At 36.8% G+C, this 24,214-nt stretch overlaps 1 protein-coding gene across 1 annotated transcript in view; it reads right to left on the bottom strand.

The window, feature by feature from the left end:
* Positions 1–4,128: 4,128 nt before the first annotated feature.
* The window catches only part of CDC5L (cell division cycle 5 like), a 57,713-nt gene continuing 37,627 nt past the window's right edge, over positions 4,129–24,214 (bottom strand). The window contains exons 14-16 of the mRNA XM_076003317.1: positions 23,677–23,874; positions 9,676–9,888; positions 4,129–8,917 (exon numbers count right to left, since the gene is read on the bottom strand). Of these exons, the coding sequence (XP_075859432.1) occupies positions 8,813–8,917; positions 9,676–9,888; positions 23,677–23,874 (516 nt within the window). The 3' untranslated portion in view covers positions 4,129–8,812. The remainder of the gene's footprint in view (positions 8,918–9,675; positions 9,889–23,676; positions 23,875–24,214) is intronic.

Here is a 24,214-nt window from a genome sequence, read left to right on the forward strand (position 1 = left end):
ATACATGTTATTTTCAAGTGAACAAGGAAGATTTACCACAACAGACCATGTGCTGGGCCATAAAACAACTTTCAATAAATTTAAAATGACTGAAATCCTCCAGAGTATGTTCTCAAACCACAGTGGAATTAGGACTCAATCACACACAAAAAAAAATTAGAACAGTGCTGTGCAGTAGAATTCGAATGCAAGCAACATATGTAATTTAAAATTTTCTATTAACCACAGAAGTAAAAAGAAACAGGTGAACTTAATTTCAATAATACGTTTTGTAACTCCACATATCCAAAATACAGGTGACCTCTTAAAGAAAGTGGGGATTAAGGCACTGGTACCCCCCCAACCATGCAGTTGAAAATCTAAGTATAACTTTTGACTCCCCAAATACTTACTAATAGCCTCCTGTTGACTGGAAACCTTATCAATAATATAAACAGCACATATTTTGTATGTTACAGGTTTAAGTACTGTATTCTTACAATAACATAAGCTCGGGAGAAGGAAATGGTAAGAAAATCATATAGATTTTCAATAGAAAATACATTTACTATGTATTAAGTAGAAGTGGATCATCACAAAAGATCATCCTCATCATCTTCACGTTGAGCAGGCTGAGGAGGAGGAGGAAAAAGAGGTTGGTCTTCCTGTCTCAGGGATAGCAGAGGCATAAGAAAATCCACAAATAAGTGAACCCACATAGTTCAAACCTGTGTTGTTCAAAGGTTAACTGTACTCTCCTTTCAACATGTAAGCAACATAAAAAATTAGTGAGCTAACTAGATTCTTTTTTCACAGTAAGTCTTCAAACCCCAGTATCATATAGGTAACAGCACAACTCGGTTTGAACCAGCCATGTTTCAAGTGCTCAAGAGCCTCGTGTGGCTAGTGGCTACCCTACTAGACAGCACAGCTCTACATGGTAAGTTAACCAATGTGTGATAGCTGGTCATTTTAATACCCATTACTAAGTTATTGTAATTTTTTTCAAAGAAAAATATCTTGCCTTGAGACACAAGGTTTTTGAAATATTTGAGCCCATCTAAAAAAGTTTTAATCTATTAATCAATGAGAGATTGCTAACTTGTCTTCAAACTTTTACTCCCTTTCACTTTCCCGCAAAACCTGTACCAATTGCAGCCATTATTCTCAAATTGGTCCATCACACATTCCATGAATACCTGCTGACTATTTTAGGGTTCTCCTAACCCTAGTTCTGCCCCAGTGCTTCCCTCTGCTTTCTCCTGCACAGACACTGATACACACAGGCCTTGTGACTGCTGGAGGTTTATCCCCACCCTCTCATATTCTGGAGTTCATGGAGATACATTGCCATCTAGTTGTGTTGTAAATGTTAGCCGGAGGGGGGGGGGTTGCTTATGTTTTTATGTAAAAAATAAAAAAAATAAAAATCCTAGCTATCATTATGTTCTTAGAATTTGACTTTGTAAAACATGCAAATGCACTGCTGATAAAAATTAATTTTTTAAAACAGAGATACAATAGTCCCCCTTTATCTGCAGGGGATATGTCCCAACACTCCCAGTGGATGCCTGAAACCACAGATAGTGCCGTAGCCTACATATAGAGTCATGTGTTGCACAAAGCTTCAGTCTATGACAGACTGCATATATAACGGCAGTCCCAAAAGATAATGGAGCTGATTACAACTATTGCCTTACTATGGCCATCATAACGTGTAATGCAATCACTTTAAATAAAATCACTTTAGGCCGGGCGCTGTGGCTCACGCCTGTAATCCTAGCTCTTGGGAGGCCGAGGCGGGCGGATTGCTCAAGGTCAGGAGTTCAAAACCAGCCTGAGCAAGAGCGAGACCCCGTCTCTACTATAAATAGAAAGAAATTAATTGGCCAACTGATATATATATATAAAAAAAAAAAAATTAGCCGGGCATGGTGGCGCATGCCTGTAGTCCCAGCTACTCGGGAGGCTGAGGCAGAAGGATCACTCAAGCCCAGGAGATTGAGGTTGCTGTGAGCTAGGCTGACGCCACGGCACTCACTCTAGCCTGGACAACAAAGTGAGACTCTGTCTCAAAAAAAAAAAAAAAAAAAAAAAACATAAAATCACTTTAATGCAATCACTTTAAAACACTACACTTTAAGTGTAGTGTTTTTATAAGTCTAAGATAGTGTAATGTCCTAGGCCTTTATATTTATTCACTGCCCATTTACTGACTCATCCAGAGCAACTTCCAGTCCTGCGATCTCCATTCATGGTAAGTGCTCTATACGAGGGTACCATATTTTATGTTTTACATCATATTTTTACTGTACCTTTTCTGTGTTTAGATATGTTCAAGTACACAAATAATTACTATTATGTTATCAGTCTATGCAGTACAGTAACATGCTATACAGGTCTATAGCCCAGGAGCAATAGGCTGTACCACCTAGGTTTGTGCACTATGATGCACACTACTATGCTCCCACAATGACAAAATCACCTAATTAGGTAATTCTCAGAATACATCCCTCTCATTAAGCCATCGCACAACTGTACTATGTTTTTATCAATCCAACAACAGCAAATGGGCAGGTATTATATACAGCATGGATACACTGGACAAGGGAATGATTCACATCAAGGTTGGATGGAATGGGATAGCCAAAGACTTCATCATGCTATTCAAAAACATATCCAATTTAAAACTTATGAATTATTTCTAGAATTTTCCATTTAGTGTCTACAGGCCACAGTGACCACAGGTAACAAACATCAGAAAGCAAAACCTGGGTAAGGGAGGACTACTATAACATTGCCTGAACTTTCCTCTTTGGCCTTAATCTATGGCAGCAAATGTGGAATAAAGGGGACCTAAAGAAACACTGCAGGATTGCAGGAAGGATACACAACCAAGGAAGCACTTCCAACAAATAATCCAAGCCTGAAAGGCTAGGCAGAGATGAAAAATGTAGACTCAAACCCAGTGACTGGCCACTAGGAACAACCAGATGAAATAAACATCCTTGAATAATGAAACAGCACTCACCCCTGGAGATTCCCTATATAAAGTCTTCCAACCTCGGTGAAAGGAGCTGTTACTGGAATTAAAATTGGCTCTGAATACTGCTTCATCCTTGACTCAGAAGGCCAGAAAACTGAGTGTGATTTTGAAAAACAATGGTTATTGTGCCAATTCCAAATTCACTCTTTTTCCCTGCTTTGTGATACTGGAGCTGTAATAATCTAAAAAGATTTCCACTTTGCCAGTGGACACATTATTAGGCTCTAAGGGACAGACACTTCATGTGGGAGGGGCTTCACTCTGGTTCTGGTGCTTTCCCTTCTTGTTCCCACTGCGTCACTGTCAGCCCATCACTGTCAGCGTGTGGCTTCCTCAACAGCAGGGTGCTTCTCTGCGAGTGAGATGGGGAGACCCAGTGGCGCACACTCTCCAGGGCTTTGCTGGCACGCCAGCAAGCAGCTTTCCTCCAAGAATCACCAGCACCCCAGCAAGTGACTTCTGCTGAGTTTTCCTGGCACCTCAGCAAACTCTGCACCCACACCCTCTTCAATGAGATGTGAATCTCAGCCTTGAGGGAGGAGGGAGAGGGCTCTTCAAGTCCTTCCTCAGGCACTCTCCTTCAGTCGCCAGGTAGCAGCTGCTCCCCACATCTGCTATTCCTGTATCTTTAGCTAATTCCCTATTACTAGGTCAGTAATTCTTCATATTGAATCTTCCTTGTTCAAATTACTGGTATAGTTTCTTTCTCCAGAATGGGCCCTACATGCTAAATGATATCATAATTTTTTTTTTTTTGAGACAAAGTCTCACTTTGTTGCCCAGGCTAGAGTGAGTGCCGTGGCATCAGCCTAGCTCACAGCAACCTCAAGCTCCTGGGCTCAAGCAATCCTACTGCCTCAGCCTCCCATCCTACTGCCTCAGCCTCCCGAGTAGCTGGGACTACAGGCATGTGCCACCATGCCCGGCTTATTTTTTGTATATGTATTTTTAGTTGGTCGATTAATTTCTTTCTATTTTTGGTAGAGACGGGGTCTTGTTCACGCTGGTTTCGAACTCCTGACCTTGAGCAATCCGCCCAACGAGGCCTCCCAGAGTGCTAGGATTACAGGCATGAGCCACCACACCCGGCCCATATCATAATATTTGTAAAATTTAAAAGATGATATATATTTTCTAGATCACTAAGAAAACTAATGCCAGGAAATTACAATCCATTTAGGGAAATCAGTGAGAAAGCATAAAACATGATCACAGATGACCAAAGTCAGTAATTAACATATAAGCAAATGGATTAAACACTATTAAAAGGCAAAGATTCTCCAAAAGGGTTGAAATACAAATTCCAAAAAGATATGCTGTTTAAGAGACAAATTATATACAAAAGTTAAAAATAAAAGGATAGACAGTTTATCAAGCAAATACAAACAAAAAAAGAAGAAAAATATTCTAACAACATTTCATTCAAGGCAAAATGCATAAGCAGGACAAAAAGGGTAACTTCAGACTAGTCAGTCTTCCATAGGAATTTTACACAACACACACAAGTATTTATATGCTAAATAACAGTTTCAAAATATACAAAGTAAAAGCTCTAGATAAACAAAATTGAGGGAAATAACTACAATAGGAGACTTTAACACAACACTATTATTTTAGGTATTGATAGCCAACAAGAAAACTGAATTTGAATAATATAATTAAATTGGCTGAGTAAACACACATTCACCTCTGTCCTATACAAACTAAATAAAACTTCATTTAAAATATCCACAGAACACTTCAAAGACGCTAGGCACCAAAACATCAATAAACATAAACTACATACTCTTTCCACAAGGTAAAAATCTTACAAGTAGCAAAAAAAATTTTTAAAAAGCCAACCACACAGAAATTTTTAAAGATTCTTAATTATTGAACCAAAAATTTTAAATGCAATGGTAAACTACTTAGAAAACAAGACGACTACACATCAAAATGGCTGGGATGCAAACATATTTAAACTTAAGAGATAATTCAAAAGCCTTCAACATATTCATTTGTATACAAACAAAAATCAGCATCAAATTCAGAAAGTTAAGGGAGAAAACTTAGAAAACAAAAAAAGTAAACATAAGAAATTAATATATTTTAAAACAAAATCACAGTTGATAAATCAAAACACTAGTTTTTTGAAGAGAAAAAAGATATCCCTAACAAGTCTAATCAAGTGAAAAGTGGTAGAACTAAGGGAAGGTAAATTTCTTATAACAAGGAATAGCAAAATTAATAGAAGATAGAGTGATAAATTATCTGCTAACAAATGTTTAAATTTCAACAAAATGAAAACTTTTCTTAAAAAGCATAAATTATTTAAATTCAGTAACAAACATAAAAGGAGAAATACATTTTAAAACAAATTTTAAAACTGAAAGTTACTTAAATTTAAAAATAGATAATATGCTAATAATCACACAAGAAACTGACAGTTATCAAGAAATTATTTCCAAAAATGGCTCTGAACTCAATTTTACAAGCACAGTCTTTCAATCTTTCACAGGACAAATCACTCCCATGCTATAATAGCTTACTGCACAAAAAATATATATAGTTATCCTATTTACTTTACAGAGCTAGCAAAATCCCAATGTTGAAATCTGTACAATAGCCCAAAAGACCAATCTTGCTCACATAAAATCGTAAATTTCCTAAATAAAAGATTAGTAAATCAAATTCTAATTAATTTCTCAGGAAGATACATGGTTGGCCAACATTAAGTCTGCCATCACTATAGTGTAGCTTTTCTTTGATATTGTTTTTTATTATCCCAGCATTATTTCTACTATTTCAAAAAGGATTCCTGTTCATGGTGGTGTTTTCCCCCCCAGCTCTTTATCACATTTAATTTCTGCTCCAAAGTTACTAAGACTTGAACATGCTTTTCAACACTAGTTTTACCACCACCACTTAAGGAATGCCTGTGAGAAAACACAATCAATGTGAATGTTAAAATAGTAACCAAAATTGCTCAGAGTGGTGCTGGGAAAGCACCTGGGTTTAACAGGATACTAACAAAAGATGATGGCATGTCTGTTTATCAATTCAAGTGGTACTGCTTTGTGGCAAAAGCATAAGCAGTTTACAAATGAGACTGCCAGGTTTTGAAATTTTGCAATTCTTAGTAATTTTAGGGGGCTACAAGTATGAGTGTTTCTTCAAACTCTAAAACAAAGTGAGCCTTTATTATTAGAGTAAATATTTTAGATCTATATAATTTAAGTCTACATAAAATGCTAGTATATTTTTTAATTTTTAAAAAATTAGTCTATCTGATTCTAATACAAAGATGGTTTAATGTTGGAAAATAATAAGATGTTAACATGTCAAATGAGAAAAACTATGTGAACATCTTAACAGATGCCCCAAATTCCAGAGCCATTTCTAATTCAAACTTCTTAAAAACTAAAAATAGATACTATCTTCCTAGATCAAGACTAACTCAGTCAACTTAGAATTAAAATACCATGGACACTGCCATTAAAATGAGAAACAAAACAAGAATGTCTACCATCGCTATCATTATTTAACATTATTCTAAACATGTCAGCCAACAAAACATGCAATAAAAATGAAATAAAACTACTATAGGAAACATTATCATTATTCACAGATAAATGACAGCAGAGTTTCCTAAAAAACCCAGGAGAAATTACTTAAAAATACACTAGGATTAAGTGACTAGATACCAGGAAAATACCAATTTTATGGTCTGATAAGACTACAAGAAAATATTACCTCTCAAATCTCTCCAACCTATCTCCATCACTACTGCCTGGACCCTAGTTTGAGCGGCTATTACTGTTTGCCTGGATTACTGCATCAGGCTCCTCAATTAACTGGCTTCCCTGTTCAGACATCACATAGTATGGCCACAGTGATGTTTCTAAAACCAAATCTGATCATGTCATTCCTTTGCTTAGAAGCTTCTCATAGCTTTCCACGATATTTAAAATAAAATTCAGATTCCTTGCCGTGGCCTTATATATGCGGCTCTGTACAACCAGAGCTTATATAAATGCCATTCTTGACACCACCCACACTGTCCTCCTTTTTGTTCCTCAAACACACTAAGGAGGCTTTGTGGTAACTATTCATTCTCCCTGGAATGCTTTTTCTTTGAATCTCACAAGGATGGCTCCTTCTAAAATGTCAATCACATATTATCTTAAATGTTACTTCTTCAAGAGATCTTTGATCATCCAATCTAAAGTCGCCACCCAGTCACTATCTCGTATCACTCTATTTAAATTTCCTCCATAGAATCTAAAACTCACAACCTGATACTTTTCCCTGTACATGTTCAGTATCTCCCCCAACTAATGTCACCTCCACGAGAACAAGAATTTTGTCTTAATAACTGCTCATCTCCAACATTTAAAAGTGTCTAACACATGAGAATCACTTTAAACATTTGGATTTTTCTTTTTTTTGGAGATAGGGCCTCGCTTAGAGTACAGTGGTGTCATCATACTTCACTCCAACCTCAAACTCCTGGGTTCAAGCAATCCTCTGCATCAGCCTTCTGGAAGTAGCTGGGAGTAGCTGGGACTGCAGGGGCATGCCACCATGTCCAGCTGATTTTTCTATTTTTTGTAGAGACAGGGTCTCTCTATGTTGCTCAGGCCAGTCTTGAACTCTTGGCCTCATGTGATCCTCCCACCTCAGCCTCCCAAAGCACTCGGATTGCAGGCATGAGCCGTCACATCCCGCCAACATTTGGATTTTAATTGTCTGCCATTCTCAACAGACTCAAGGCTCCACAAAACCAAGCCTATTTTATTTATTGTTCTATCTCCAAGACTCTGGCACAGGGTATACATTCATATAGGATGGATGAACGAACGAACAAATCAATGAATGAATTCCTCTTTCCCTCCCTTTAATCCCTAAGTATTCTGGGATTCGGCAAACTTTTTTGGTGAGCCCAACACATTGTTGGCCTATATTGAGCTTGTAGCCAACTAATACTGTACTTAATCATTGTATACGAATTGTTATAAAATTAGATCTCCCTACTTCTACCCATTCCCCAAATTCTACACTCATGAGATTGACTTTTTAAGCTAAATGCAGAGTTTTAATGAAATTTGATGGCCTTAGTGAAATTAACCTTTAAAATGCCTTTGTCAAAAAAGAACACAAGAAAGTAACAGGTTAAGAAAAATTATATCTTTTAAGTACTAATCCATAAACTGTGTAATAAGTAGCTGGCAGAGTCTCTAAAGTGATATTAAAAAAAAATTTGAGGTACTAAAAATTTTATCTTGTCAGTGTATAGACAAATGACCATTCTATGTGGAAACTTAACAAAGCCACAAAGGATTGCCTCTTAAGGATTTAAGCTAAGATACTAGATGGCCAATTGATTACCCAAGAGTTACTGATTAAATATGACACCAAGTACATAGCTGCTAAGTTTACAGGTACTCTAAGCATCTAATTACTTTAAACAAAAGGCTACATTTTAAATTTTTTATATTTTGTTTTTATTCAAGAGTTTACTGACAGGCAGCACTTTAAAATTAGGCTTTTTAAATTAAAGGCCAAAACAAAAAAATTTTGCAAATATGACACTGCTAAAAGAATGGTTGTCTTAATAATTTAAACCCTAAAATGTCCATTCTGTGGAGTTAAAGTCTTTATACACAGCATATGTAAGACTGACATCTTTTAAAATAAACCAAAAAACCACAGATGGTGGGTAAATTTGTCAATGAAGAGAAACACAGTTTCAGCCTTCCAGAGTATGAAAACCAGCAATTCACCCTGTGATAGAATATAAACTAGGCTTCAGAATTTTGACTTTAAATTCTCTTTCTCCAGCATCAAATCAGCATATCTTTGTTGAAGTTCCTTTTCTCTTTCCTGTTGTCGCTGAACATCTTCTTTCAGACACTTTGAAGAGACGAAAATATTAAATAATTATTTTATATATAAGTACACAGAAAAAAGTATCTATGGTATTTTATCATCTTAGAAACAGCTGAGTTAATTCATGATTCTTGAGAGGTAAATATTCCCCAAAGAGAAACAAATATAGCAAATACTTCTGCCATAAAAACCAGTACCACAGCCATTCTTTGATTTGATCATGTGATTACTATCTTGATTACAGTCTCTGTGGCTACCTCAAATAAACAAACTATTCTTGTCCTATCAATACCTACAAATGCCTGTAAATAAGTCCTGACTGCCCATTACCACGGAGGGGCTCTCATGCACATTTGGTAGATAAATCTAACCCAAACCTGGCCAAAGGAATTTGATGCTTTGGGATGGCTAGCTATGCTCCCCACATCCTAAGTTACAAAACAAAAAGATACTGGTTTAGTTTCCCCTCATAAAATGAGATGTAATTAAGTTTCAGAGAGAAAAATGACAATGGTTACTTATTCCATCTCACAATATATCTCTATACAAAACAGAAAATGAGTAAAGGGAAGATCTTTGTATCCACCACTTGCTTGGTCTATCCATCAACACACAGATAATTCTAGACTAGAAAGTCAAAAACTTTAGGCTCTCATTGAAAAAAGCCTGACAGTATCAACTTCAGAATAGCCTGCACAGAAAAAGGAAAAAAAAGGGAAAGCTCTGATAATTTTCTGCAGCTCTCTTTCTAAGCAACACTTCAAAACAATATATAACATTACCTCTAGCCTACGGGGAATAGCAGAATCTTCATGTTTCTTGAGTTCTTCAAAAGTACGTAGCTCCAAGTGAGCCTGCTCGATTTGGTCCCATAAGTCATTCAACTGTTTCATAAGCCCCATAGCACGAGACTGGTAACCCCCAAGCAAAATTTTCATCTTCTTTTCCATCTTTGCAGCTCTCTTGGCTTCTGTTGTCATGTGGCCCCTATTTATCTGGAGGGCAGGAGAAGATCGCATCAGCAAACATGAGAAAAGCAAGCTATTAAATAACAGGGCTAGAAAGCTACACTACATGCCTCAAAGCGAAAATACACTAGAACTCCATATACTTCAACTATCTTAACACAATTTAGGCTTAAGAGGGATTTATCTTGCGCCTGAAGGTTTTCAGAGTAATTTATAATCTATTTATATAATAACTTAACCCATGATTCAATCTCAAAGCAGAACTGAAATTCACAGTATGGGAAAAATTAACATCCACTTTCTGAGAATAGCTTCTGCTATCATTCATCTGCATTTATTTTGGGACTAGCAATAATCCATCTTCTTGATTTATATCTCAAAACTGCTCTTCTGGAAGTCTGTTCACACATCAAGTACCCCAACTTTTACAGTTTCCACCTGAGGGGCTGCATCCTAGCTCTAGATCACTAGACTCTTAGAACAAAGAGCTTGCCTGATTAAGGCACCCAAGACCAGCCATGGTAGCTCGTCTCCTATAATCCTAGCACTCTGGGAGGCTAAGACAGGAGGATCCCTTAAGGTCAGGAGTTGGAGACCAGCCTGAGCCAAGAGGAGACTCCACCTCTACCAAAAAATAGAAAAAATTAGCCAGGCATAGTGGTGCAGCCTGTAGTCCCAGCTACTTGGAAGGCTGAGGCAGGAGGATCGCTTGAGCTCAGGAGTCTGAGGCTGCGGTGAGCTGTGATGACACCATGGCACTCTACCCAGGGCAACAGAGTCACACTCTGTCCTCCAAAAAATAAATAAATGAAGTAAAATTAAAAATTAAAAAATCAGGCATGCAAGTACCTTCAAGGGCTATACCCTTTGAGAGTTGTGCATAGAAGGGCCTAAACAAGTGAAGTTTCACATTACTACCCAGAAGGGTAATTATAGTACAATTTTCCAGTGGCCACCTGACAGCCTGGCCTCTAACTTGCATCCAGGAACAAACAGTAGCCCTCAGGCAACCTGAGCAGGAACTTGGCATATCACAAGCCTTTCCTCCTGTCACTCACTGATAAATCCAGGTCTACCCATTCTTCCTAAGAGGAGTTCATCCACGTACCAAGTGCCACAATTTCTACAACTACCTCACAAGGGACTGTATCCTTAACATCCTAGCTCTGAAAGTTGATGAGGTTTTGCATTCCTGACTCTTCCTAGACCACACAAAACAAAAAGGTGGATATACAACAGGCCTGCTTCCAGCAACTATCACCCCAGGATCATGGGGTAGCCTGAACACCAGTACAGGCATTTGCCACAGAGCTGGCTTAGTGCAGAGTGGGAGAATCAGGCACTCAGCTTCAACAATAGGACAGAAGGAATGACATACATCCAATACCTCAACCTTTCCAGCTACATCTAGAGAGCTGGCTGATCTTACTGCTCTTACTGACCACCTTACTGATCACAGAGAACTGACAGGACACGGCATACCCTAATCTCCATGAGGCCACTAAAAATAGAGACAGCAGTCTGGACAAATGGAAAGATTTGAGAGGCACCTTAAAATCTTGAGCTAGATGGATTGGTGAAATCCTTCTCCTACACAAGGCCAGTCTGACAACACTGGGAGAGGCAGCTGTCTTATTTAATGTACAGAAATTAACACAGCAAGTTAAAGAAGCTGAAGAAAGAGGATAATAAATTCCAAGTAAAACCAAGCTGAGTGATTTGGAAACATGTGATCTACCCAATAGGGAATTCAAAATAATAGTCATAAAGATGCTCACTGAGGTCAGGAGAGCAATGCAAGAACAAACTGAAAACTTCAATGAAGAAACAGAAAGTATACAAAGCACCAAACTGAAACATATATCTGAAAAATACTATAACTGAAACGAGAAATTCAATAGAGGGGTTCAACAGCAGACTAGATCAAGCAGAAGAAAAGGATCAGTGAACATGAAGACAAGTCACTGGAAATCATCCAATCTGAGGAGCAAAAAGAAAAAAGAATGAGGCCCAACACAGTGGCTCACACCTGTAATCCTAGCACTCTGGAAGGCAGAGGCAGGAGGATTGCTTGAGCTCACGAGTTCGAGACCAGCCTGAGAAAGGGTGAGACCCCCATCTCTACTAAAAATAGAAAAATCACCCAGGCATCATGGCACATACCTGTAGTCCCAGCTACTCAGGAGGCTGAGGCAAGAGAATTGCTTGAGCACAAGAGTTTGAGGTTGCAGTAAGCTATAATGATGCCACTGTACTCTACCAAGGACAGAGTAAGACTGTCTCAAAAAAGAAAAAAAGAATGAAAAAGAGTAAAGATAGCTTAAGAGATTTATGAGATACAATCAGGCAGAACAACTTACACATTATTAGCATGCCAGGAGAAGAGAGAGAAAAAGGACAGAAAACATACTCAAAAAAAATAATGGCAGAAAACTTCCCAAGCCTAGGGAAGGAAATAGAAAGCTAGATCTAGGAAGCCCAAAAGACACCAAATAAGATAAATCCTGCCATTTGCAACAACATGGATGGAACTGGAGAACATTATGTTAAGTGAAATAAGCCAAGCACAGAAAGACAAATATCACATGTTCTTAATCACATGTGGGAGTTAAATATTAAAAACAATTGATCGCATAGAGACAGAGAATAGAATGATGGGTACCAGAGGCTGGGAAGGATAGCAGGAAAGGGGTATTAAAGTGGGGATGGTTAATGGATGCAAAAATATAGTTAGATCAAATGAACAATATTTGATAGCACAACAAAGTGACTATAATCAACAATATGTTAGGGTATACTTTAAAGTAACTAAAAGAATGGAACTGCAATGTTCCTAGCACAAAAGGGAATATTAAATGCCTGAAGTGCTAGATACCCCAATTTGATTAATTCACATTGTATGCCTGTATCAAAACATCACATGTATCCTACTTAATAAAAACATATGTAACTATTATGTACCCATAATTTAAAATTTTTTAATTAATTAAATTAAGCTCCTTTAAAACTATTCATTTCTTTAGCATTTTATAAAAGTTAAGCTTTTATTCCTCTGCAATTTGCTTGAGGAATAAATTCATAAGAACTGTTAAGGTCCTTTATAAAGAAATCATTTTCCTCTGATAACAATCAAAGTAAGTTCCATGGCAATGCTATGTGTCTTCTAAGAGTCAGGAAATACTGACTGAAGGCAGGCAGCACAGTACAGTGGCTAAGGAGTGAGTCACTCTTACTACCCAGCACTGCCATCCAGCTGTTTTGAGCTGGATGCAAGTTATTTAACCTGTGTGTCTCCATTTCTCCACCAGTAAAATAGCAGTCAACTGCTAAAAGTTGTTATGAAGTTTAAATAAGATCATATGTGTAAAAGACCTCAGCCTCTCAGTGCCTGGCACAGAATAAGCAGTCAATAAATGTTAGCTGATGACAATTATTATTTTACAGATACTAAGAGTTCAAACATTTACCTCTCCTCTTTAATAACTAAGGGACTAAGGATATGGCTTTAAAAGCTTCTTTAAAATTCCAACTTTAATAAAAGACTATATGGACCCCTTCTTGGAAACAGATCAAGGAAAAACAGCTCTTTCATCTTTTAAGTGAACAGTTTGCCTCTTGAGGACCACGATACCAAACACCACATACTGGACCTCTGTCCTACAACATTATCAGAAAAGGACTCATGGAGTTCCCCAATTCTATGGGAAGATTTCCTAACCCTGAAGTTCAAATTAGGTGACGAAAGTACCCAAGTACATTTGACCCAGCAATTTCACTCTTAGTATTTCCTGACAGAAATGAAAACATAAATCCATATAAAAAGGTGCACATGAATGTTCACAGAACATTATTCATAATAGCCAAAAGGTAGAAACAACCCAAATATCCATTAAGTGATGAATGGGTAAACAAAATGTGGTATTATCCATACAATGAAATATTACTCAACCATAGAAAGAAATTAAGTACAAATACATGCTATAACATGGAAGAACACTGAAAACATTACGTTAAGTACAAGAAGCCAGTCACAAAAGACCACCTATTAGTCCACTTATTTGAAATGTCTAGAATAGGCAACTAGATACAGAAAGTAGATGGCTGACTTAATGGTAGATTAAGGGCTGGGCAGGTGAGGGGGATGACTGCTAACAGTACAGGGTTTCTTTCTGGGGTGATGAAAATATTCTAATGATGGTTGTACAACTCTGTGAATTTACTAAAAACCAATTAAACTCTAAATGGTTACCCTGTAAGGTATGTAATTTTTATCTCAATAGGCAATTATAAAAATAAAGTATCCAAATAGTAGAAACATTACCTCCACGGGGTGGGGGTCTAGGGGAACTCCTTAACATCAATTAAATCTAAGCATTATTTCCCCCAGAAATCAAAAGCAGTACCTTTCTGAGTCTAAGCTCTAGAAAGGTGGTGGAGTTAGATTTTTTTTAAAAAAGGCAAAACTTCCACCTTACAAATTTCATAAGACAATCAAGGAGAGAAGATGATAATTTCCATTTGCCCTCTCCCACTTCAAATATTCCTGGAGCATGTCTTTTTAAGGCAGTGGTTTTCAACCATGGCTAAACTTGAGAATTGCCTGTGGAGCTTTTAAAATCTACCAGCACCAGTGTCCTAACCCCACAGAATGATTTAAATGGCTTCAGACTGTTTTATCTTTAAAGCTCCGAGATGATTCTAACAGGTAGTCAGGATAGAGAACTCTGTTTCAGCCTGACTCATTACGTAATCTAGGTATCAGCTGTTTTCTCAGCTATAGCTACCAAAAAGTCCTCATTCCCCATAAGAAATGAACAACTAGGCCGGGCACGCCTGTAATCCTAGCACTCTGGGAGACCGAGGTGGGCAGATTCCTCAAGGTCAGGAGTTTGAAACCAGCCTGAGCAAGAGCGAGACCCTGTCTCTACTATAAATAGAAAGAAATTAACTGGCCAACTAATAAAAACATATAGAAAAAATTAGCCAGGCATGGTGGTGCATGCCTGTAGTCCCAGCTACTCGAGAGGCTGAAGCAGTAGGATCGTTTGAGCCCAGGAGACTGAGGTTGCTGTGAGCTAGGCTGACGCCACGGCACTCACTCTAGCCTGGGCAACAAAGTGAGACTCTGTCTCAAAAAAACAAAAACAGGCCGGGCGCGGTGGCTCACGCCTGTAATCCTAGCTCTCTGGGAGGCCGAGGCGGGCGGATTGCTCGAGGTCGGGAGTTCGAAACCACCCTGAGCAAGAGCGAGACCCCGTCTCTACTATAAATAGAAAGAAACTAATCGGCCAACTAATATATATAGAAAAAATTAGCCGGGCATGGTGGCTCATGCCTGTAGTCCCAGCTACATGGGAGGCTGAGACAGAAGGACTGCTTGAGCCCAGGAGTTTGAGGTTGCTGTGAGCTAGGCTGACGCCATGGCACTCACTCTAGCCTAGGCAACGAAGCGAGACTCTGTCTCAAAAAAAAAAAAAAAAAAAAAAACAAAAACAAGAAACGAACAACTAAATTCCTCAAGTTATATCAAGTTCCTTATGCCAGTGGTCCCCAATCTTTTTGGCACTAGGGACAGGTTTCATGGAAGACAATTTTTCCATGGATGAAGGGGGGTGGTTTGGGGATGATTCAAGTGTATTACATTTATTGTGCAGTCAAACCTCTCTGCTAATGATCATCTGTATTTGCCGCCACTCCCCAGTGCTAGCATCACCACCTCAGCTCCACCTCGTATCAGGCATTAGATTCTGACGAGGAGCACAACCTAGATGTGCAGTTTACAGTAGGGTTCCTGCTCCTATGAGAATCTAATGCCGCTCCAGATGCGAGCAATGGGGAGCGGCTGTAAATACAGATGAAGCTTCCCTCACAAACCGCTCATCTCCCGCTGTGCCTACCACCTAGTTCCTAACAGGCCACAGACTGGAACTGGTCGATGGCCTTGGGAGTCAGGGACCACAGCCTTATTCTATAATTCAGTATGTTCTAAGAATATCCACATTAGATACTCTAATCACATCTGGATTCAAATACACATTCCAAAATGTAAAAAGCAAGGAGTTTCAAATTAAGATAAAGTGATTTTTTTAAATTAGCCATACAAATTAATATTTTCATTGTTAAGACAACTCAATTAGATATACATTTCACTCCATGGATATTCAATTTCTAATATGGTGTAACAGTATGCTCAGAAACTGTTTAATGATTAATAATTATCAAGGTATATTTAGTATTATTAGTACCCTGTATCTGGGAATTACCTTACCTCATACACTTGAGTCATTTATTATTCCCAAACCACCAAAGGTTTTAAAACTTCAAAGTTGTTAGCTTCCATTTAATATCAACCATTTTATTTCATTTAGTTCAACCTTTATAAAAGTCTTCTGGCTCAAATACTGTGCTAAGATTCCATGCAAGTATAGACATAAGTTGTACAAAAATTTAAGCACAGGAAAAACTTCAGCTGAAGAACTCTATGAAGCTAATCATTAAACATACAAAAAAGAAACAGGATACAGCTTTTAATATTCAAGTTTAGCTTCGTTATCTTAACTTGCCACTTTATTATTAAAATATGAAGGAAGGTACCTGCATGTTTTATAAAATGCTCAACCTATGTCTAATCAATATGCTTTAAGAGGAAAAATACAAAACTATAGTTTCTGGTCTTTTTCGAGCCAATAAATCTCAGGCATGAAATACATATGCTTATATGGGACAGAACTACCTTAAATCAGCCCCAATCCCCCCCCCAACACTCACACACACACACACAAAAATAACACTGAAGTCCAAGAGAGTATAAAACCTTATTGTTTTATACTTCAGGTTGCTGTAAGCTAGGCTGACACCATGGCACTCTAGCCTGGGTGACAGAGTGAGACTCTTGTCCCTTCCCCCCAAAAAACAACCTTTATTGTTTTTAAATACAAAGAATGAAGAAAAAAAAAAATCAGACTCTGATTTAATCAGATTAATATTTCTAAGTCCTTCAAAAAAAAAAAGCATTAGCAACTACCCTGATGGACAACTATTTTGAACAAAACAATACTGGCTTAAGGAGTTTATACTGCATTTTATAGCTGATTTACCACAAATTCTCAAAAAAAAAAAAAAGGCTTTTTCAACTCACTCCATCTTAGAGTTTATTTACCAAAAGTTTTCAAAAAATGCTTTTCAAATCTTTATATGTACTTACAGACATACTTTAGAATTTTCTTAAAACATTTAAGTTAGTACTGGAACTAACATTACTTTGTCCTAATTACCAGAGAAACTTCTCAAACATGGTTATAATGGAAGTTCAGAAGCCAGTACACTGTGATTCAAATATTTATTGGCAGAAAATTTCCAATAATCAAAAGAAAATTTCCAATAATCTTAAAAAAATGTTTACTACCACTATTAGGAATTTAAAGTAGACCAACACTTGATACAATTAAAGCTGACTTCATCCAATATGAAAAGGTAAAATTCAATTCAAAGCAGGAGATGAAGGAGAATATATCTACATATAAATGTGTAGAGAGATCCAACTGACAAATTTCATGCATCATAACTCTATAATATGATATCTGGAATTTGCTTCAAATAATCGTGGAAAGGGGGGTAACAGGTGAAACAAATGTGACTATGCTTCGATGATTTTATCATAGCTGAGTGATGATACACAGGGATTCATTATACTTATTATTCATTTTAGTCTCTACTTTTGGGTATGTTTGAAAATTCCTGAAACAAAAGATTTTTTAAAAGTCAAATTCAGTACTGCATGTACTCTAAGGCTAATTATTTTTTTAAAACTGTACACCACAAACCATGGAACATCAAGATAATCTAATATAATGAAGACATTAAAATTTACGAGTATGTCACCTATTTCCACACACCAAAATGTATACATGAAATGTTAAATTAAAATCCAATGATGTTAAATCCATTTACACTAACCAGAATCTGAGTTTTAAGCCTCAGTATAACAATCTCTCCCCTAAAATCAGCCCGTTTCAAATTTCAAATATTAATCAAAATTTATAGAATATAAAAACTTAGTCACCCTGTTGTTCAAGGTGAAGTTACTTCTTAACATTTCATATTATCAAACCAAGTATAATCCAATTTAGGTAACCAAGGGTGATGCACACTTGAAGAGACGTGGAAGAAAATTGCAATTTACTAAAACTTGCTATTTGCTAGGCACACAGCATCTCATTTAATATTACATTATCTTAAACTCATATTTCCATTAAATAAAAACTATTACCCACCCAAATTTTATAGATAAGGATACATGAGACCCAGAGAGGCTAAGTAACTTTCCCTAGGCCACACAGCCACTAAATGATGCTATAGAGTTATGTCCTACTTGAAAGTTCAACACATTGCCATTTCATTGCTAATAAACCAAATGTCCTCCCTGCCTCAGCCCCTGAAATGCAAACATGCCTGAAGACATTCAAGCTGTGGGATTGAATGGCTTAATGCCACCAGACCCAGACTGCTCCCTGAAAAACAAATTATTCTAGACACATGTAAACAAGACCTTAATGAATGGATCTGCCCATCATTCTTTCCCTGATTTAGACATTTACCTGTATGTACCCACTTATAAGCATTTTATTTGATACCTCAGAAAAGATTTTACTTTTCCCAGTTTGTTATTTTTAAATTCCAAATTTGCTTATTCTTAACAAGCTATAAAGCTGTAGGAAAACAAACACCTCTCAGAAAAATTTTATGGGAAAAAAAAGGTGACATTTAACAACTTTTTAAGAAGGACAGAATATAACTAGCATTTAATTATTCAGAGATTTCACCAGAGCTAATCTTTGCCAAAGGCTTTAAATAACAGCAAATGATAATGTTTCTCTCCTTTTTAAAATCATATTTACAATATTATACTATTAAATGAAAAATGTAGTATATGATGATCCCAGTGCAGTTTTATACCTTCCTCCCTTCATCTGCACATAGAAATAAAAAAAAAGTTATATGGGGGAGGAGGCAGGTGGGTTGGGGCATGTGTGTGTTTACACCAAAATGTTTAAGGTGATTATGCCTGGATAGTAGGCTCCTTTTCTTCTTTATTTTTTCTATTTCTTTTAAATCTTCCATAAAACACAGATATTATTTTTAGAAAGACGCCTACAAATGTTATTTTTTTTAAATGCATAGAAGAGAAACTGTCTAAAAAAGACTGGCCGGAGACCAATGGAAAACTGATGGTCCCCAGGAGATGAATCAGTAGAACCGTAAGTGTTTCTTCGGGTCATTACAAAAGGGAGCTCTATGGGACTTATAAAAGTGTAATTGTTACTTTCAAGCTAAGTTTGTTAAAGTTACTAAGCTTAAGTAATTCCAAAATAAACATATTATCCTTGGGTCTCCAATACTGTCTTCAGTTAAAGTCTGTTACAGTGAGGTTCAGAAACATTAAGAGCATCCCTCACTGAAACTCTTTGCTTGAGGAACCAGAATATAACCTTATACCACTGGAAAAATAGGTAGGATACCCCAAATAAGTAGTCAGTGGCAGCTCCACTTTCTAGCCCATCATTCAGCAGTATGATGCTATAATAGTAAAGATGTGGTTCAAATACCAAAAAGTTTGCAAACAAGAGAGTCCATGAATGACTCTCCTTTAATCATCATATTTCTCATTAGCATCAAGTTTTATTAGTGAACCCTCTCTACTATATTGATAAGATGCAGGTCCAAGTAAATGATTATTGCCACTTCTATGAGTTAGTAGCCATCAGACTGCATCCCTGCAAAACAAACTAATCAATAAGGCAAAACTTTATTTACTAAAATCCTTTCCGAGGACAGTAATAATCTAATAAAGCAATGCAAAAGCAGTTTACTTCTGTATATGTTAGGAAGTGAAATACATAAAATGCATGAAATAAATTCAGCTCAGGTTGAGGCATAAGAGAAGCAACACAGTTGTACCAATGAGACCTCTGGTATGGCTCGTAGAGTTCTTGCTAGATAGCACTATGAAATATGTCCGTGCCTTTAAGGGTCATGAAAAAAGAGAGTATTCTAAAGTACTAGAAACTCCTCCTGTCCCACAAGCTACCTCCCAGATCCCCAACCCCACAAAAGAGAACATAAGCATAAACCTGCTGATATACTACAACATACAGCCCTCTACCCAGAATTGCCCACTAATGTAATCCTTACCCTAAGTTTTCACTCTTTAAAGTATTAAGCACATTTTTCCTATGTAAAAATATCTGACTTTATAATGAAAATCACTCAGAAAATGGGATACATTGTACAGCCAATTTTGCTGAAATATAACCTTTAGTTAAGTTAACGGTCCTCATAAGAGTTCTACAAATACACTGAGAAGGATTTTAAATGTGTTATCTATGTTCTTTAAGTTACTTTACTTCCAAGAAGTCAAGGTTACATAGTATTTCTTGACTACGGTTGACTGGGCCAGTAAATCACAGAGAGAAGTAGTATTACTTCTGGACCTAGTTTCTACCTCTAAGGAAAGCCTTTCCATTTTTATAGCTAACATGACAAAATCTACTTTTCAGCCAAACTTCCTCAACATAGCAGTTTAGATACTATTTCAAATACTATTAAATTTAATGGCAGACCTAAATTCAGACTTATTTCCCTTTTGTACCTACTGGAAATTATTTTACTCAAAATAATTATGTCTTCAGATGATTTCCTATTTCCACTTAAAGTAGAAACAAATTAGAACACTTCAAATTCTATTTGCACTTCCTAAATACAGTAATGACTCATTTATCTGGCATCATCAAAAAATGAAGTTCTCCACAGTAAGTATTTTCTAGATAACTGAAGCCCACAAAAGCAGAGAACTTGTCTGCCTTGTTCCTGTTATATTCCCAGGATCTAGAACAGTGTCTGGTACATAGTAAATGCTCAGTAGCAGTCAATGAATGTGTGAATAAATAAAAGTACTAAAGCTTTTTTATCTTTAACCATTTGATAAACATTTTCCTACAAGAATTACAGCCATCTCTTTTTTAATAAAAGCATGACACTGAACAGAAATGAAGCTATATTATTAATCTGGGTTATCACTATAAACAGCAATCACTCTACTCTCCTACCATACATCTGTAATGCCCCCAGACGTTATTAAAATGCACAGGGCTTTTTGCCATCCTGTTGAAATGGCCTCAGCATGCTATGCGTTCATAACTTTTTGTTTTCTGACATTAGCTGTCATTGCTATGTTTGCTGTTGCTGTCTTATTTTACACACAAATATCTGGAAAGGTTCTAAAGTTAATTCTGTCTCAAAAGCAGAATAAAGTACATGGACTTGGTTACAATTCAGAAGTCTTTTCCACTTACTTCTGAGCTGTAACTACATTCTGATTCTATTTATTTAACAGGCTCCTCACACATGCATACCCCCTACTACATTCTACATAAAATTTGAGATAGTTCTATTAGTTTTAAATAAGTATCTTAAGGATTTTCATTTAAGTGCTAAGTTTCAAATATTAATCATGAGTAATGGCTTAACGACTAGCTCCAATATAAACCTCAGGGCATACTTTTTAAATCTATTTAGGAGACACCAGCCACAACAAAGCTGGATTTTATCTTGCTTGATAGGCTGTGATAGGGCCATAATTTAGATTCACTGTTCCAAAGTTCATGGCAACAAAAATCAAACACACTGGCAGCCCTGGTGTACTGTGCTTGTACAGAAAGGCACATCTCCTCAAACCTAAGATGGAAAGGATAATTTCAGTATAACATTTAGTTTATACAATATAACTGGAGTTCCTTCCCCACAACAAACTTTGAATAATGTTTATAATTTAGCAATCAACTGAAATGATGAAAGAATTACCACAATTGAAATAAAATATTTATGTATTTCAAACCAGTAGAACTGTATCTTCAAAAACTAAAATAAGCTAAAAGAAACCTACTTTTGATTGAGGGATGGATACAAATAAAATGTAGGTTTTGTTTATTTGGGTCTTTGAGATGCTTTTCTTCTTTTTAAAGACTTAATGAACTCCCATTTAAAATAAGCACAGTTTACTAAATTAAAGGACTTGATTAAGTATTCCTTAAAAGTAACTAGCTGGGTAAACAATAAAGTAAGTTATCCAGGAGTCAAGAAGAGAAAAATTACTTCAGACTGTTTTATGAATATTCTTCCAAAATCACCAATCCTTCAACAAAAATAGTTCAACGGAAGATTTCAGTTCCTGGTACTGAACTGAACAAAGAGAACCACATGTTTTTAATGGTTGCTCATAAACGACCCAAATAAATCTCTACAAGAACAGCAGTGGTTCTTCTGTATTTTTCCCTTCAAAACTCACAAGACCAATTCAAGATAGAAATAAAAATTACTGTACTTTATGGCACTACTCACTTCGTGACACATTTATTTGCTGTCATGAAAGTTAGAGCCTCAACAAAGTAAATGAGATTTAGGGAAAAACTTTTTTTTAACATTTTAAACAGCACAAAATGTCCTCAGCAGAAAGAGTTTACCCTACCTCAAATGAGAAGATTTTCAAACTAAGTGAGAGACTTAAGTATTTATATATAAATGTTACAAGGAAGCTTTCCAAATAGCTTTCCAATCAATTATGATGCTGACCTTAGATCAGAATTACACTGCTAACTACCATTTATAAGAAATGAAGCCTACACAACATAAAATATAACAGAATTTAACCACTGATGTTCTAGTTTCCCTGACTTTCACTTTGAATTCAAACACAGAGCAACAGCACACCCTGCTGGAAGTCAGTAATACAACTAGAGTAATCAGCAGTACTGAACTGCTAAGATTTCACGTAAGATGAGAATTACTTCAGAACCAGTAATCTCCCACTAACTAGAAAATAAAGGGGGCTCACAGGCATTAACTATCAGGTGCCTGTATATGTGACCTTAAAGATTAAGACTGAGAATAACTCAAATTAAAAGATACTGCCTTTTCCAGCTGATGTCCCCAGCCCCAACCAACCCAAATGATTTTACTATTTCTGATCTTAACCCTGAATAAAAAATATTTGCAAATCTGCTTTGTGTAAAGAGAAACTGATGATCACATAAAAGAGGAAACAAGGGTATTTTCTTCATGTGACTGCCTGAAGTCTTTCTCTTTCCCAACCTGTCTTGGCCTTAGTCCCTGAGGACCACCATTAAGAACCCACAAGGCAGCCTGGTGATCTAAGAATCACAATTTATATGCCACTGGCAAAATGCCTGCACAGATTCTAGAATCCAAAATATCCAGACTATATTAATTATATGTCATGAAACTGCATCTATATGTTTCAACATTTTCATACACATGGAAAATCATGGAAGCCATTGTCTAGGTAATCCAGCTCTGCCTTCTCTAACTCAAACTTACAGGAAACAGAGGATGTACACAAAACATATCCAAGTTTTATAAATGTGCTCTCTTGGCTATAAAATAAAACTCTGATACCACTGAGATTCCTCCTTAGAGAAAACAGGCTATTTTAGTATTGATCTACATTGTTCTGAGTGACTAGTGGTGACTTCTTGGTTCCTTGCTCTCAGATCTAAAAGGTTCTGAATGACCTGTGGTCAGGTCAGCTTGCAGGGCATTCTTCAGTCATCAAAGCCAACAATTGCAAAAAACCAATGAACATGGCCAAGGGAGATCAAACACTTCAGTGTAGTTTTCTTCAATACTTGCAAAGATAACAAACGCCTCAAGTCTCTTCTTCTGAAGTTGTCTACAGTGGTATTATGGTTCATTACTGCAATTAAGGTACATTTAAAATTAGAATTTTAAAAAGATACCAACCTCAAGCCTCTTTTCAAGAGATTCAATTCTGTCCTTTTTGCTAGCTAGATTAGCCCGTGTGTAGCGGCTCTGCCCCGGAAGATACAAAACTTGACTGTAGCATTCTTCCCACACTTGGTTATAAGCTTCACTTGAGAGTTCTCCATGGCTCATTCCTTGTTTTACCACTTCCATCTCCTGCACCAGAACATCTTGAGCCTGTTTACAATAATGATTTAATAAGTTTAAGTACTACAACTACTTGCCATCACCAGAAAGCTTAAAAGATTAGTTTTTTTCCTTCCTTCCCTGCACCAAAGGCAAAGAGTTTTGGTTGGTTGTTTTTTGGAAAAGCGGGGGAGGGGACAATACCTAATAAAAATCAATTAAAAAGTCTAAAAGTCAAGGCAGACTAATCTTAAAAAGTTAAGAATTCATGTTTCCCCAATAGTATAAACATCCTTTGCTATCACTAATTATAAGAGCAACTACCATTTCTCAGGTATCTACTATGTGCCAGAAACTAGGTTTAAAAGTTTTACCTACATTATCTCCAAAG

The sequence above is a fragment of the Microcebus murinus genome, chromosome 5, assembly GCF_040939455.1.
Source record: "Microcebus murinus isolate Inina chromosome 5, M.murinus_Inina_mat1.0, whole genome shotgun sequence".
In the NCBI taxonomy this organism is placed as follows: Eukaryota; Metazoa; Chordata; class Mammalia; order Primates; family Cheirogaleidae; genus Microcebus; species Microcebus murinus.